The following is a 15981-nucleotide window of genomic DNA, read 5'->3' on the forward strand; positions in this document are numbered from 1 at the left end:
TAAACAATTTTTATTGTTTGTATTTAAATTCAATAGATAGGTAGAGACAGATGGATATTTTACACATTAAATGTATACAAATGCTGCACTATGTGCATTGTATTTTTATACTGATTAGTTGTTTTTAATAGATCTAACGCTATCAACCAAACACAATCATTAATATTTATTAATATTGTTGTACCTAGTTGAGTCCACTTATCATATAATTATTTATTTAAAAACCCTATTATCTCAATATAATAAACAAGTGAGTCTAGAACAATATTATAAATTAATAAATAATATATATATATATATAATTTAATATACCTGTGTCTATATACAGGTTGATTTTGTCTCTAGTGTTTCTGCATAACATTATAGTAGTAATCGTACATAAGAATCTTAGATTTATCCAACACTGCATAACCTGAAATTTTAATTAAGTTATATTTAGATAGTTATATATAATAATATATAGGTAACCATATAAATTGGTTTACAAAATTCAATAATTTTATTATCTATTGAGATCGCACACAAGTTTTCATTATATAATATTGCATACTTAAACGTAGGTTGGTTTATTAATTTCTGTACCCGTCGTTCGCTAGATACAAGTTCCATTTTTATCTTCTTTCTCGTGCTTTCAATCGTTTTTCCTAAATAATAATAACATTAATAATAATAATAATAATAATAAATATTAATATTAACTTACCAAAAACCGCATTATTTAAAAGTTTAAAAAATCTTTTTCAAATTCGTTGTCGCTTTTTTCCTCATCTCAGTATTCAATGCAATGTATGAGGCTAAACTAACCACGCTAACTGATCAAACTATATAACTGTATGTATTTCAAATATTTAAATGTTAAAAAAATATATAAAGAAAAAAAAACAAATGTTTACTTTTTCAATTACCAATCCGTTTTCTATAGCCTGTTGCAAATTGTTATAGTATATTATATAATTTTTCTTATGATGAAGTGTTGCCATAAGTTTTTTATTTTTTGAACCGGGTGGAATGCTATTTTGAAGAAGGAAAGGAATATCATTGAGCATGTCGTGGAGTTCTTTCGGGTATGATATGTCTACTTCAAAAATTCGATCAATTTCAGAGGTATATGTTAAAGTCTCTAAACCGTCTAACGTAGACTCTACCCATTTAAATCCACCATATGACATGTACCGCGACATTGCCCAGCCATATAAGTTATTATCTAGAATATATAAAATTATATTAAAACATATAATTATTAATAAGAATATTCACACGCACAGTCTTGATAGACTAGCCATAATTTTGGGTTTGTCTGGTTAAAATCTGGTATCTTCTTGTTATTTACTTTCGCGTACCGCTTACTTGCTTGCGTTAGACCTCCACGTATACCTATAATAATTAAAATTTTATATATTGTTTATGAAATAATAGTTAAATTACCTTTTTCGATTATTAACAACATATCGTAGTCCGTGAGCAGTTCTAGTTTGATGTTGGTATATTTTAACATTCAGTCAAAGCTGAAACCTGGTGCTGTGTAGTAAAAGGCTAAGTGATCCAAAATTGGAATAAGATCCAAGTAGTACGTAGTTAAACATAGATCACGGAAATTTTCAAATATATCAGTCAAACAAAAGCACATCAATTTTTAAATACAAATCCCTATATTCCCCTAACGTTTTGAATTTGAAATGTTCCCAAACTCTTTTAGCGTGTTCATATTTTTCGCTTTTAATCCCAGACTCATTCAACGTGTTGTAAAAATTTTCTTCTGATAGCAAATTCATTTGATCAAGCTTGGCACAGTATCAGTAAATTCATTAAGATATACACCTTTAAGAGTTACTAACATGTCTTCGATAGTGAAATGTTTTGCAGTCTCTCTAAATTTTTCAAGATTAGAGGTAATTAAATTTGGAACAAGTTTGGATAAGCTTGTTGCCATACATCTATGCGTATCAATAAACCGTATAAAGAACTTATTGTAAATATACTTAGAAAAAGACATAAACTTTTCTAAGTTTTTTTTTTTTTTTTATTAGGTAAAGTAATCTACAATCTATACAATTATTTGTGTACAATAAGTAGGTGGGATATAGGAATATAAAATGAATGTGAGTTGATTTGAATATGGGAGATTACCCAGTGGTAACACCCAGCACGTGAATTTGTTTATGTATGGTCATTTTTTTTTTTTTTCTGTGTTAGGATAGGAGATCCCTACACCATTTCCTTTTTAATCGTCGATGGGGGTTATCGGGAAGTGTTTTTGTAAATAGTTTTGTGATTAGGGGGTTTGTATGTGAATGAAGTTTAGTGTAGAATTTGGTGTAATAAATTTTAGAAATTTGATTTAAGGAGTGAATTTTGAGGTCTTTATGAAGATTATTATTTGTTATATACCAAGGTGCAGAGGAAAGGAGGCGAAGGCAAATGGATTGAAAGGCTTGAATTTTTCGTGTATTGGAGGGTTTTGCGGCACCCCAAAGTTGAATGCCGTAAGTCCATAGCGGTTTAAGAAGGGATTTATAGATTATTAATTTGTTGTTTATGTTCATTTTCGATCGCAGAAGGGGTCTTAATAGATGGAGACGGGCATTTAAAGCTTTTCGTTTGAGTGTTAGGTGGGCATTCCAGGTAAGTTTACTATCTAAAGTAAGGCCTAGGTATTTGACTTCTGAGCAGGTAGGGATTTGAATATTGTTCATTGATACATGTGGGCATGTTGCTTTTTTGTTTAAAGTGAAAGTTATGTGGGAGGATTTGGATTCATTAATTTTAATTTTCCAACGTTTTGTCCAAAGATGTATTATATTAAGGTGTTTTTGTATCATGTTAGAGACCATAGCTGGATTCACGTTGGAGGCCACAATTGCTGTGTCGTCAGCGTAGGTGCCAAGTTCTGTGTAGGGTGTTTTAGGGATGTCATGGGTGAATACGTTATATAGGAAGGGAGCGATATCGCTGCCTTGGAGAACTCCAGCTAAGATACTAAAGTATTTAGATATGCTTGAGTTTTGGCGTACAACGAAAATGCAGTCGGTTAGGTACGATTTTAACAGAAGAAAGTAAGGTGCAGGCAAGAATTTTCTTAATTTAAATAGTAGGCCGTCAAACCAGACCCTGTCAAAGGCTTGTGACACGTCAAGAAAAACGGCTGCACAATAGTGTTTCTTTTCTAGTGAAGAGGATATAGTGTCAATTACTCGGTGCAGTTGATGTATAGTCGAATGTTTCATCCTTTCTGGAATATCCCGAGAGCGTGAAGTTATATAGAATGGGATATTTTTCTACTTTTTCCACCAACTTTAAATTAATTTTTTGTTCGTTCATTTTTATACAAATAACAAATTTTTACAATAGGTAAAACAAAATAAGTTTCGTTGAGCACCAAAATATTAAAGTGAGAAAACTCAAAAGTGACTCGACAGTTGAATCACTCGGAACTTATCACTAACGCGTTAGTAACTGGTTAGTAACTAGTAGCGCCGTCTGTTATGTTCCATTGAATAACATAGGTAGTGAATACGGGGACTAGTTAGTGATTCGCGTCAGTATTTAGTTTCAAATGAGTAGCTCCGTGTGTAGAAGGCCTAATATTTAGGCAATTCACATAACATGAACATTTGGGCTATGTCTATTTGTGAGTAATAAATGAACATTAGTGTGGGTAATCAATTATCGCGTGCCTCAGACTATCGGTTAACAGTATTATGAATTCCCAGAACTACGTATAATTAAAATGCTATAAAAATGCCAATATATTATGTTCAATTGCGCGCGTTATCTTTTACTATTATCAACTTGGCTGCCATGAGACCCGATTTGGGGTCTCACAAACTTTTACGTGGCTGCCACAAGTTTTTACAGCAAACTTTTCAAAAATGATATGGTACTTTACTTTATTATTTGATATTGAAATTTTACAGTTATTTTAGTGACATAAAATAAAAGAGTTTAGACAGGGTTTTGGATTTTTAGGACGTGAGATCTCATATTGTGTCTCATGGCACTGGGGGTTGATTTTTTGATTGTTTTGAAAATAACCATCTTACTGAGATTCAATATGAGATCTCAAAAACTTTTTTTTATTTTAACTGAGATTCCATTACAGATCTCAAAAATATTATTTTTATATAGAACCATTTGCTATCATAAATGTAAATAAATATAGTTGTATAAAATTTGAATTTTCTGTATATACTATATAATTAAGAATTAACCTGATTAGGTATTCATCTAAAAAGATAATTTCGATAATTAATTCATCGTTTAGATTCATAATAAAAATTTCAAACATAAACTCATAAACATATAGTAAAGAATAACTTAAACACTTTTAGTGATATCAAATATCAACCATCAATCATTATTATGGTTTAAACTTTAAAATCACTGTAGACATATTATATACACAACTTTTTGTTTATATATGTCTATGAAAATCACAGAATATGTTAACATTTATCAACCTTATCAAAATAATAATAATATATAAATTCATCGAGGTATAATACCTCGATGAAATAGTATAACATATGATATTTGCGTAGTAAAAGTATATAGATTAAAAACAACATAACTCCTTCAAAAAAATTATTTTTCGTGTGCTAATGATACTGGCGTGTGTTGGTCACACTGTAGAATGTAAATGCACTACAATAAACCCGATAAATTAGATTCCTAAAGAGATATCAATTTTCTAAAAACATATTACCTGAGATCCCAAATAGAATCTCGTGGCAGGCAATTGAAGTTTTGGTGAGACCCCATATAGGATCTCGTGGCAGGCAATTGAAGTTTTCAAAAAAATACGTGGCAGTCAAGTTACCTACTCACTACTCAGCTTTCGCTGCAATTCGCAAAAATGTACAATTACATTATACTACACAAGAGAATCACTTTGTTATTTCATAGTTATTAACTATTACATTACTTAACTTTTTTTATACAAATAAAACCATTTAAAAAAGTAGTATTACAAACCATCCCCGATAGGAAAAGGAAACTCACGTTCATATAATAAATCAATTAATTCTAAAACCATGTAACCAAGGAAAAAAGTAAAAAAAAATTTTTATTTTCAAAATATTTACCACATTATTTTACCAATATTAGAAATTTCAAATACTATACATTGAAACATGAAGTTCAATATAAATTATAAATTAATATTTAAGTATATTATTATAATAATATCTTTAAAAATTTAACTATGAACTGTATTATCGTAATTATTGATAATACACTGTATGGAATATGAATTTAAATTATGATATCCATGACGTATTATCGTATAGGTACCTAGGTAGATAATATGTTTAATGATACAACAATACTTTTGTATATGATAGATACAATTTAGAGTAAAAGTCAGCGAGACAAATAAGAAATGACAAACACAATTAGTATATTCACGTGTATAAATTATAATAATATGAAATATAAATATATTAAAGATTAAAATAAAAGTATTTGTGCATTTATTGCCTAAGGTTTTCTTTGATTAAGACGGGTAAAAGATTTTCTAAATAAAACGTTTTAATTTTACTTTCCATATTATTTTTCCAAAAATTTATTTTAGGTGCACTTAACTTACGTCTAGCTTTTCTCCCATAACGCCAATCTTTACCCATTTAGTAAAAAATTAAAAAGAACACAAAACTTACAGATAACCTTACTGATCGGCGTGTTATGTTGAAATCAAATGATTCATAAATCATAGGTAGTATTATTATATTTTGTATTTCCTTAAAATTTAAATATATGTAGGTTGTATTTAATTTGGAAAAATATAATTATTATTACTGACTATTATTATTGTCGCCCATTAGTAATGTTCTATAACTATCCAATAATCCTTATCGGCTAATTGTTTCCGACTTTCCGAGAATCTATCACGGCCCGTCGGCAGCCGCGAGCCGCTGCGCCGCCGAAATAAACTATTGCACGCGCAGGCACATGTCAATACTTTACGAAAAATAAAATATATTCATGTTGGCAATGCTATAAAAACTACTAAAAGCGGTAGTAAATTAAACATACTTCCTGAAGTCCGATTGTAATTTTGAAAATATGGTTGAATATATAAACTTTTAGACTATGCTCTTTAGGAATCACTTTTTTGATTTAAAATTAGATGTGCCCAAAATAAATACAAATGTAATGCAATTATTTCATGAGATTTTTGAAAAAAAAAATCGTTATTTTAAGGTCCTTTAAAATTGAAAATTGAAAATCGACTTCCTAAATAACTTAGATATTTTGTCAAAGAGTTCATACATGTATAAAAAGTTAAAATCGGACATTCCGAAGTATGTGTAATTTACTACCGCTTATTGGTCTAAAACGCACGAAAAATACGTCTGCTGCGTTCCCCTTAAAAAAAAATGGAGCACAACACACGAGTGTCGCGCAGTAAAATTACGGCGCGATATTTCGAAAACTGTCGCGTGTACCTTGACTTTACCGTGCGTTAAAAATATCGCGCGATAGGTATTTTTTGTTAATATGCACTGAATTAAACTAGTGGCCTCACATTGGCCATAATAATCGCGCGACAGTCGGACGGTTTATTATTTATCATTGATAATAGTAGTCGTGTTTGTGATACTAACCGCGCGTTACATGCAGTAAAATGTGGCGCTGTAAAATAACGCTAGTGTGTTGTCAGCCATAAATCCGAGCATACGTACAAATAATTTTATAATAATGGTACAGATATAGATAGATATTAATATAGCATGCAATGAGCCATGCCTAGCTATTATTGTTGTTATTACTATTATATATTATAAAAACCTGTTATCGCCACAATGCCGGAAAGTACCGCCCATATAAAAATAGCATGGAACGAAAAATGAGACTCACAAAACTGCACTTTTAGCTCTATCTCTCTTGCACTCCGCATACAGCCGACGTGTGCGAGTGAGAGATCTGAGCACCGAGACAAAACCTAATGTACAAGTCTCGCTATCGGTCGATTTGTGTGTTTGTGTTTCTTATGCACAGAGAGGAGTCTCTAGCGAGACTCTTCGATAAACGTATTATTATACTGGCAATTATAGTCGTTGCTATGAATTTTTCAATTTCTTATTTATTGAAAACCTAGGTAACTAACAATTTTCATGAAATGATTACAAACTTTCATTATAACTCTCAACTGCAATTATTTTTCAAATAATTTAAAGTTTTTAATAAATAAATATATTTGATATTAAAAATCAAAATGACTGATTTCAAGAGCATACGTGAAAAATATTTGAAGGATGAAGAAAAAAAAATCAAATCAATGCAGAAAAACTATTTCGGGAAAAATCACCCAAAGAGTATAGTAAAATTACGACCACAAAATTATGTCGTAGAATTACCGCAATCCGCTATGCCTGGACTAAATGACGATATAGATGTAAAAAGGGCCAACATCAGACAGAAGAAAATCGATTTAGAAAAGGCCCGAATTGTAAAAAATTACTGGTTGTCTAAAAACACCGAAGACCAGTTGATACCTAGTGAACAAACGGCATTATCGATAATGTATCCGATACCAGTCGAGGATAAAAATCAACTGTACATAGGTAAAGTCGTTGTAACGTAATTCCGTGGTAAATGAGGGCACTTAGGCCTCTTTCACACGAAGCCACCAAAAAAGTATCGCAACTATTAAAGCTTCTAGACTCGCTTCCAAAAGTTTTTATTTGTCGTTGTAATTGTAAAATTAAAATTCAGTTCAGTATCAAAATGGAAGTCAAAGAGTTGGGATGTGTAGCATATTTGTACAGTAAATACGTAAACTGAAAAAAAGGAAGTTTTGGGTACACCCATTACTGTCTGACCGTTCTACAAAAGGTTTATTCTATTTATTTTATAATGCTTTAAGAAATTACGAGGATAAATTTTTAATTATTTAAGAATGTCACGTAATTCATTTGATGAATTACTGAAACTGCTTCAACCAGATTTAATGGGTCAACAAACAAATATGAAGGAATGTAAAAATTTGGTTTGAAAATTTACATCTTACCCGGGGCAGTATAATTTAAACCACCCAACCTACCCTGAAAAATTGCTCTGGCTTCCCTCGTATCACATTAAAACTATTTAAACACTAAAACGTAAATTATGTATCTTCAAATACGTTCATAAATATATTGGTATGCCTACTAAATTTTAATTTATTTAATCAAAATATACATAAAAAATGTTTTATACTAGGGCACCGCCTAAGTAGTAAATGCTTACAAGCCACCTCTGATGAGTATAATAATATTTTTATGCACATGCAGCTAAGCCAAACCTGTTAATCTATTTTGGCCTATTCTTGATCTTAACCATGTTTTCAATTTACAAAAATATATTTTTGGCCAATATTTGCAAGTTAAAGAATATGGAAACAAATATTGTCAGTTATTATGGTTATAATTTGGGTTAAGGACTTCTAGCTCTATAAAATACACAAATATGCATGCATTTGTCAATAAAAAAATTACTAAATAACTATGCATAACAAAAAGTACCAGAAATGTTGTAAAAAAAAAATAGACAAGTAAAATTATTAAGGACTTAATAGACTTATAGCTCTAATAAGTACAAAAATATACAATATGCATAAATGCACCAAAAAATGACTAACTAGTAACTATGTGGTAAAGTTTTACTTTAAATTACTTTTTATTATCTGATAAATAACTCGGTTATGGTTGTAAATGTCTAAAACAGTAGCAATATTTGTAGAAGATAACCCGTGATCAAATTGATATATTATTGAATTTATTATCATATTATAATAATAGACTAATAATTTATATTCTTAATTATTTATACATTACATTTTTAAATAAATCAATGTATTATATTAAAAAAAAAAACGAGCCATGGGGGTCGAATACCCATTTCGCCCCCTCCCCTAAAATATGCTCTTTCTTTAGGGTCCTGCCACATTGCGGTTTTACTGTTCTCGTAAAAATACACATATTTAAATTTAGTACATTAAACTGTAATGGTTGATCGTCCGGCACCGTCCGTCACCGCTGCATGCAACAGTCGGATGGCAAAACCGTCGATAATAATTCTGCCGTTCGTTCCAAAAATAGGTACATGATTTTAATTGTGATACGCTACAATACGGTACGTTTCAACGGTTTCTACGATGATCCAGGTAATTACATAATCTATAATATATAACTAATAGGTGGGTAACTAAATAAAAAATAAGAAATATCATAAGATCTAAATATTTTTTAAAATTAATTATGCAGGACGTTTAAATATATATATATATATATATATATATATACAGGGTGGGGCACTGAAACGGTCGATTTTCAAAGATATATTTTCTCAGTAGCAATTAAAGTAAAAATTCTCTCTGAATATTATTAGTTACAAGACAACATGCCATTTAGTAAACATAGAACAGTGGAGTGCTGAACAAAGTGCTTATGCGATAAAATTGTTTTATAAAAATAATAACAGTTGCGTAGCTGCACAGCGTTCATTTGTTCGTATCCATTTTAATCTTGAACGCCATGATTCAGTACTATCGGCATGGCTATTCAAATATGGGTAACCAACTTTTAAGAGTCGGGTTCAACATTAAAAAAGAAGCCTGTACGAAAAAAAACACGTCGCTGTGTAAAATCCGACCTAGACTTCTACTGAACAAGTTTTAAAAAAAACATATGTTTTGTGCAGAACATTTCGGACTCCTTATGAGAGCGGTCTTAACAGCAGTGATGTTTATGAATGCTTTTTTTTACGGGCATATATTTTTTAATGCTAAACCCGTGTCTTCAAAGTTAGTTATCCATATTTAAATAGCCTTGCCGATGGTGCCGAATCATGGCGTTTAAGATTGAATTGAAGACGAAATGAACGCTGCACAACTACGTAACTGTCATTATTTTTGTATAATGATTTTATCGCATAAGCACGTTGTTCATCACTCCACTGTTCCATGTTTACTAAATGGCATGATGTCTTACAACTAATAATATTTAGAGAGAATTTTTATTTTAATAACTAATGAGAAAATTTATCTTTGGAGATCGGCCATTTTAGTGCCCCACCCTGTATATATATATATATATATATGCTGTTATATTGTTACTTACCTACAATCTTAACAAGTTAATATTTATGTGGACTTTAAACACTTATAATATAATTTATGTATATCGTATGTTTATACATTATAAATAAATTAATAAAAATAAACAATTAATATAAACTAAAATTAAAAATTAAAAACGTTAACAAGACAAAAAGCACGATTGGACAGTAGGAATTCAGCGGCGAAATGAAACTTTGCCGTTATGATGTGAACGATTTTATGGCCTCAACGGCAAAACCGTTAAAAACTCAACGGTGAAAAAAACCGCAGTGTGGCAGGACCCTGCGAATCCAAACGGAAAATGTAATACCAACTTAATAGTTCACAATGGTGTAAGATTAATATATCGTAAACAGCTCGGTAAATCCTACAACAATGTGATGTTCATGGCCAATGACAGCACAGATAAGAAAAGAAAACTTAATCTGTAGACTTTCATCACAAATCGCGGCAGCGTGATCGTCGCGACTATATTAATATTTCCATTGTTTCTTAAAACATGATTTCCGACTTTCTGAGAAAAATTCGTGAACAATGCAGTTTCCAAAAAAATGCAGTTTATAGTATGTGCATAACAACCAGGCCCGTGTTTAAAAATTTAGCACCACCGGGCATATAATTTATACCCCCCTCCCAAAAAATAAATAATAATAATATTACACTTATTATTTCGTCCATAATCGAGATTCTTTAATATTAAAATATAACTTATAAATTGGCCGCGTGATTTATTAAATAATGTCTAGTGCTATTATTATAAAGTTACCTCCCCACTAAGTTTAAATTGGAAGTAGTGTCACTGGACACTCCCTTCCCTCAAGATTTTCATGTCCTGTAATATTCATCTCATCATATTTACTTATTATATAAATTGTATATAGATTGTAAATTTTTCTTAAATAAAAAAAAAAAAAAAAAAACTTATAAATTAAAATCGTTTAATACTTTTTTTAATTTACAAATTATAATATAATAAAAATACAATTTTTTTTTTTAATTTACAAATTATAACATAATAAAACTTACTATTTTCTTGTTTTTATTGTTTTATTTTATTTTCATTAAGTACATAATTTTTAAAATTAATTTTGCTAAAATATTTTGCCGCCTCTGAAACTTGACGCCCCCAGACATAAGCCTACCCATGCCACCCCTAAATACGGGCCTGATAACAACAAAATATAGTTATCACTTTTCTATGTAGTCTTCAGCGCAACCTAGTGAGGAAATATTGAGCTAATAGACAGGATATTTTGTTTGTGGCGACAATTCGGTTATATAGTCTTAAAAGGGAACGACACCTCTATATTACCCTATGATCCAACAATATAAGACAATTCATTTGTATTTTGAAATTTTGGTAGATAAGTATAGTGATTCCATTTTTTTGATATCAAAATGGGAGGACTGCTCCCAAAAATAAGTTGTTTTGTAATTGGTGCTTTCAGAAGATTATTTTTTTAATTTCTTGATTCATTATCAAATTTAAATTTAATTTAAATTTAATTAATTTACGGAATTAATTATCAGAAACGGTACATTCCACATGCTTAAGATAAATCAAATCGAAAAAAAAACATATTAATAGACATTACGATAGTAGTACGCATTTAATAAATAATAATATTGTAATATTGTATGAATATGCCGCAGGTATAAGCAGTAATGGAGAAGGTCGAGAACTTTACTTAAAAAAGAGAAATACATTGATGCCGAATCAAAAGTACAGGATTAACCCTACAAGTAACACTGAATACGGATGGGACACCGAAAAACTGAAAACGATGACTGAGATCCCAACTCATGGAAGGAAACAATCTTTAAAGTTTTCAACGTATAGTAAACACGGATTTAATTTTAACACAGAGTCTCCCTAGACTCGGGAATCGTACTCGTATTTTAAGTATGAATAAATCGACACGTGTTTCAAAAAGAATGCAGGACTTAAATCTGCTATAAATTAAATTTATTACTTTAAAAAAACAACATAACAAATATATTATTCTCTCCAAGAGAAGTTAAGAGGACGTCACACCCGCATGTGTTGTCTCCGTCTGACATACGTACAACATAGCAAATTCAGTGATTCAAATGTAGTGAAGTTAGCTTTAATATTAGAATAAACTGACCTATAATCAAACTTTAAGACAAGAACATTATCTGGGTTTTGTAGGTCGGTTTTTTCGATAGTTCAATTTTTAAGCGTGTTATGAGTATGTAAAATATAACATTTAAAAAAACATCATTACTCGCTAAAAAATTCAAATATCGGAAAAAAACCGACAAATAAAACCCAGATAATTTTCTTGACTTAGAGTTTGATTATAGGTCAGTTTACTCTAATATTAACGTAGACAACATGCGGGTGTGACATCCTCTTAAGGTTTAACAATGAAAATATCAAGCAATATCGGGCATATGATTCTCCTTACTAGGCCTACAGTCAATTATTCTTCCCATAAAATGTACTCACTCCAAGAGAAATAATCTCTCTGCTGCGTGAGAAGTTCCTGGACACAGGGCCGCATTTAGGAGGGAAGGCATTGGCTACAACTGCCTCGGGTGTCAAAATTTTATCATCGGAAATTTGCTCACTTGTAAATTATTGAACTTTTAAAATTATTTTGAAATTATTATTTTTTTTTTGTTTTTAAAAACAGTATCATAAATTAATATTTATGTATTTAATTTATTAATGTATTTATAGCAATATATCTATCAGCGATCCAGAATATTGTTAATATACCTAATATTAGTTCTCAAATTTGTTGTGATAATGTCAATAAACATAAGTTATAATAATACGACGTATTATGTTATCACGTGCGGCGTGCGATGGCATGCCTATTACACAAAAATAGCATTGATTTTAGAATATCTTAAAGGTTCATGAGGATGTATCTCATATATTTTCCGTGGGCAGGCCCCTTAGAAGGACGCCAATTTTTTTTTTTTTTTTATTGCGCCAGGGGCAAAATGTCTATAAACGGCACTGCTCGGTCAGACTAATCTCGTTGCGTGAACACCAATGCTACGCACCTGGATCTTATCTTGACGTGTACATAAGCGTGCGCAGACCTGCATTTCAGGGAGTGCTTGCAATAATATCGGGCCCTATTTTAATAAAACGCGTAGGTACATTTAATCAACGACTAAATAAACGTAATTTTAATTTTCTATTTGATATTGTGCGATATATTAGTCCCTATCAATATTTTTTCCTTGAATATTGTGTATTCTTCTCAGATAGCTTCAATTATTTATGATTTGTACTTTTACAGTTAAATGTAGCTATTGTGTCATCAAAATAAGTGTTCTCACGAGAATTTAAAACATATAGTTTTAGATTGTCCTTTACGAAACACCACTATATAAAATATTATATCTTTTACCAGATATTTTAGAGTAGATTACATTTCATTTGAGCAACATCAGTTATAATACAGGCCCGTTACTCGTAGACTTAAATCGTAAGGCCCTATTTACAACACTTCGGGGGGTGCCTGGAGACACCCGACACACCCCGTGTGCACGCCTATGGACATGTGATTTTTTTTTTTTACAGCAAAAGTCACCAGTTTACCAGAACAAAGTTCGAAATGTCTTGGAACTCAAGCAAGAAATTCGTCGTATCCTCAACGAACTTGATGGGGCAATGTGTGATCAAGTGATGGTAAATTGTATGGAAAAAATAATCACCTATAGGGCTAGTAAGGGAGGTGTCATATGTCTAATATAGTTTTTCACTGTTAAACCTTAACTTCTCCTGAAGAGAATGATATAATTGTTGTTTTTTTAAGAGAAATAAATCTAATTTATAGTAGATTTAAATCCTGAGTTCTTTTGAGACACCCTATATAATGTATGATAGAAAATATATTTTTACCAAAATCATTAATTAATTTTTTTAGTTTGTAGTCCGAAGAGTCTTTCTTTCCATAATTATTAGAAAAAGAAGTGTGTAAATGCAAATATTTAAAATATTATTGTTAGATATTGTTGAATAAACACGTATGTATGTGCGCACACATCACAATAAAACGATTGAAACAGTCTCCGCTCTTCAAATTTCAAAAAAACAATTGTTAAACTGTTAATATAAGATTTTATTTATTTTTAATACTAATTGTAATAATAACTGACTTTTAATAATAAGTGATCTGTAGACTTAAAATAATAATATAAAGTATTAATCTCAATAAAATATAAATCGAGCTCAACAAGAAAAAAATGTAGGCACCCTTGCTGGGTACAAAAACCGCTTCAATAGCAAAGAAAACCGCAACCTGTACGGGCCAGGTTAAAATGGGATGTTTTTATACATAAATTATGATGAATTAGAATTTAAAAAATCAAATACAGGTTAAAATAACATCATGTTATAAGATGAGCGGTATAATGAATTAATAAATGAACCGATCGAAATCCCTGGTTTCTACGCCAAAATGTGAACCGGGTGGCTCGTCAACGACGCAAGGATAAGAATTCGTTTGTGCGTTTATCGAATAAAGCAAATCAAACACTTTTATGGTACTATGTGGTTATTTTCATCATCGCTTCTTAGACACATAGTTATATTCATGAACAAGAGTTTATATATTCGTGTAGTAAGAGAGAACTTACCACAATTGCAATCAATAAGAAATATGTAGGAATTTTATAAAATTACCATCATACTAACTATAAAAAATTTCCCACGATCACGATGATCGGCCATCATCTTGATCGAAATTGTGTAACTATTACATGGACACAAAAAAAAAATATTAAACATTGAATATCACTGTTATAGTCTAATTTTGGTCCTTCGGATGGGTGGAGGAGAGAAGTTTGAAGGAAGTATCGGATGAGTGATAAGTTTTTTCCTGAGGAATATAGGATAAAATAAAAAGAATCAGCGTCTATGCGAAATTATCCGATGCAAAATCAGAAGTTGCAACTGCGTACGCCGTACAATTGAGATAGGTACCTTCTAGATATTTTTGAAAATAACTAAGTCAGTTTCCAAATCTGAGAGCATTATAAGATTATAATATGTTAATTTATCACATGCCTAATATATCACAGAACCTTTTTTACGCTGCGCAAATTCCTGAAATCCAAATCCCTCTCCAAAAATACAAAAGTAGTAATACACGGAAATAATTAGACCTAACCTCATATATGGCTGTGAAATATGAATAACGACAAATGTGACAATGAGACGACTCAGAACTTTTGAAAATAAGATATGGAGGATGATATGTGGACCAGTTTGCTTGCAACACAAGAACAAATTAATGGTGAAGGATGTTCAATAAGGAATTTCAGGAAAAACTAGGCCTAGCACAAGTCACTAGCTACATAAAAGGTCAAAGAATCCAGTGGCTGGGCCATATTATGAGAAGAAGCGAAGAAGAAACCATCAGCGCAGTTATGGAGTGGAAACCTGGAGGGAAAGGCTTCGGGGGTAGACTGAGGAAGAGGTGGCTGAACATGGTAGAGGAGGATCTTGAAGCTTTAGGAGTGCAGGAAAGGAAGGAATTTGTTCAAGACCTAGAGAGATGGAGGGATATAGTGATAACGGCAAGGACTCTGTTAGAGTCGTAAATGCCGAGAAATAGAAGAATATATTACATGCATAGCACAACAGATTGGGCGCAACAAGTTGCAAGTGTGTCAATCAAAACTAATGTCCTATACATTTTAAAAAAGTAATAAATTGACTATGCATACTTAAGTTAAGTAGAGTTTTCTATAGATTCTTAATTTATTATTTAAAAAAATATACGCCAATACTGTATATAATGTAATGCTATAAAAACTATCTGTTATTAATGGCATACTCTGAATAATATGTAATAATAAGTAAAATAAGTACATATAATATGATTATATTATATTTC

At 30.9% G+C, this 15981-nt stretch overlaps 1 protein-coding gene across 2 annotated transcripts; it reads right to left on the bottom strand.

The window, feature by feature from the left end:
* Window positions 1-320: 320 nt before the first annotated feature.
* Window positions 321-2035, bottom strand: LOC112686684. Of its 2 annotated transcripts, none has more exons than XM_025559088.1 (6): window positions 1426-2035; window positions 1264-1374; window positions 906-1204; window positions 704-829; window positions 551-644; window positions 321-412 (listed from the first exon to the last, which is right to left on the bottom strand). In XM_025559088.1, the coding sequence occupies exons 1-4, from the start codon at window positions 1493-1495 to the stop codon at window positions 809-811; spliced, it is 501 nt and encodes a 166-aa protein (XP_025414873.1). In that variant the 5' UTR covers window positions 1496-2035; the 3' UTR covers window positions 321-412; window positions 551-644; window positions 704-808. The 2 variants fall into 2 exon arrangements, with proteins under 2 accessions (XP_025414873.1, XP_025414872.1); XM_025559087.1 differs by having other exon boundaries at window positions 894-1204.
* Window positions 2036-15981: the final 13946 nt, after the last annotated feature.

Source organism: Sipha flava, unplaced genomic scaffold, assembly GCF_003268045.1.
Source record: "Sipha flava isolate LNK unplaced genomic scaffold, YSA_version1 322_pilon_pilon, whole genome shotgun sequence".
NCBI classification, from domain to species: domain Eukaryota; kingdom Metazoa; phylum Arthropoda; class Insecta; order Hemiptera; family Aphididae; genus Sipha; species Sipha flava.

Coding starts and splice junctions, on each gene's coding strand:
- LOC112686684 (XM_025559087.1), bottom strand. CDS start 1,495: ATGTTAAAATATACCAACATCAAACTAGAACTGCTCACGGACTACGAT. Junction 1,375..1,425: donor GTTGTTAATAATCGAAAAAG/GTAATTTAACTA, acceptor TAATTATTATAG/GTATACGTGGAGGTCTAACG. Junction 830..893: donor ACGGATTGGTAATTGAAAAA/GTAAACATTTGT, acceptor AAATACATACAG/TTATATAGTTTGATCAGTTA.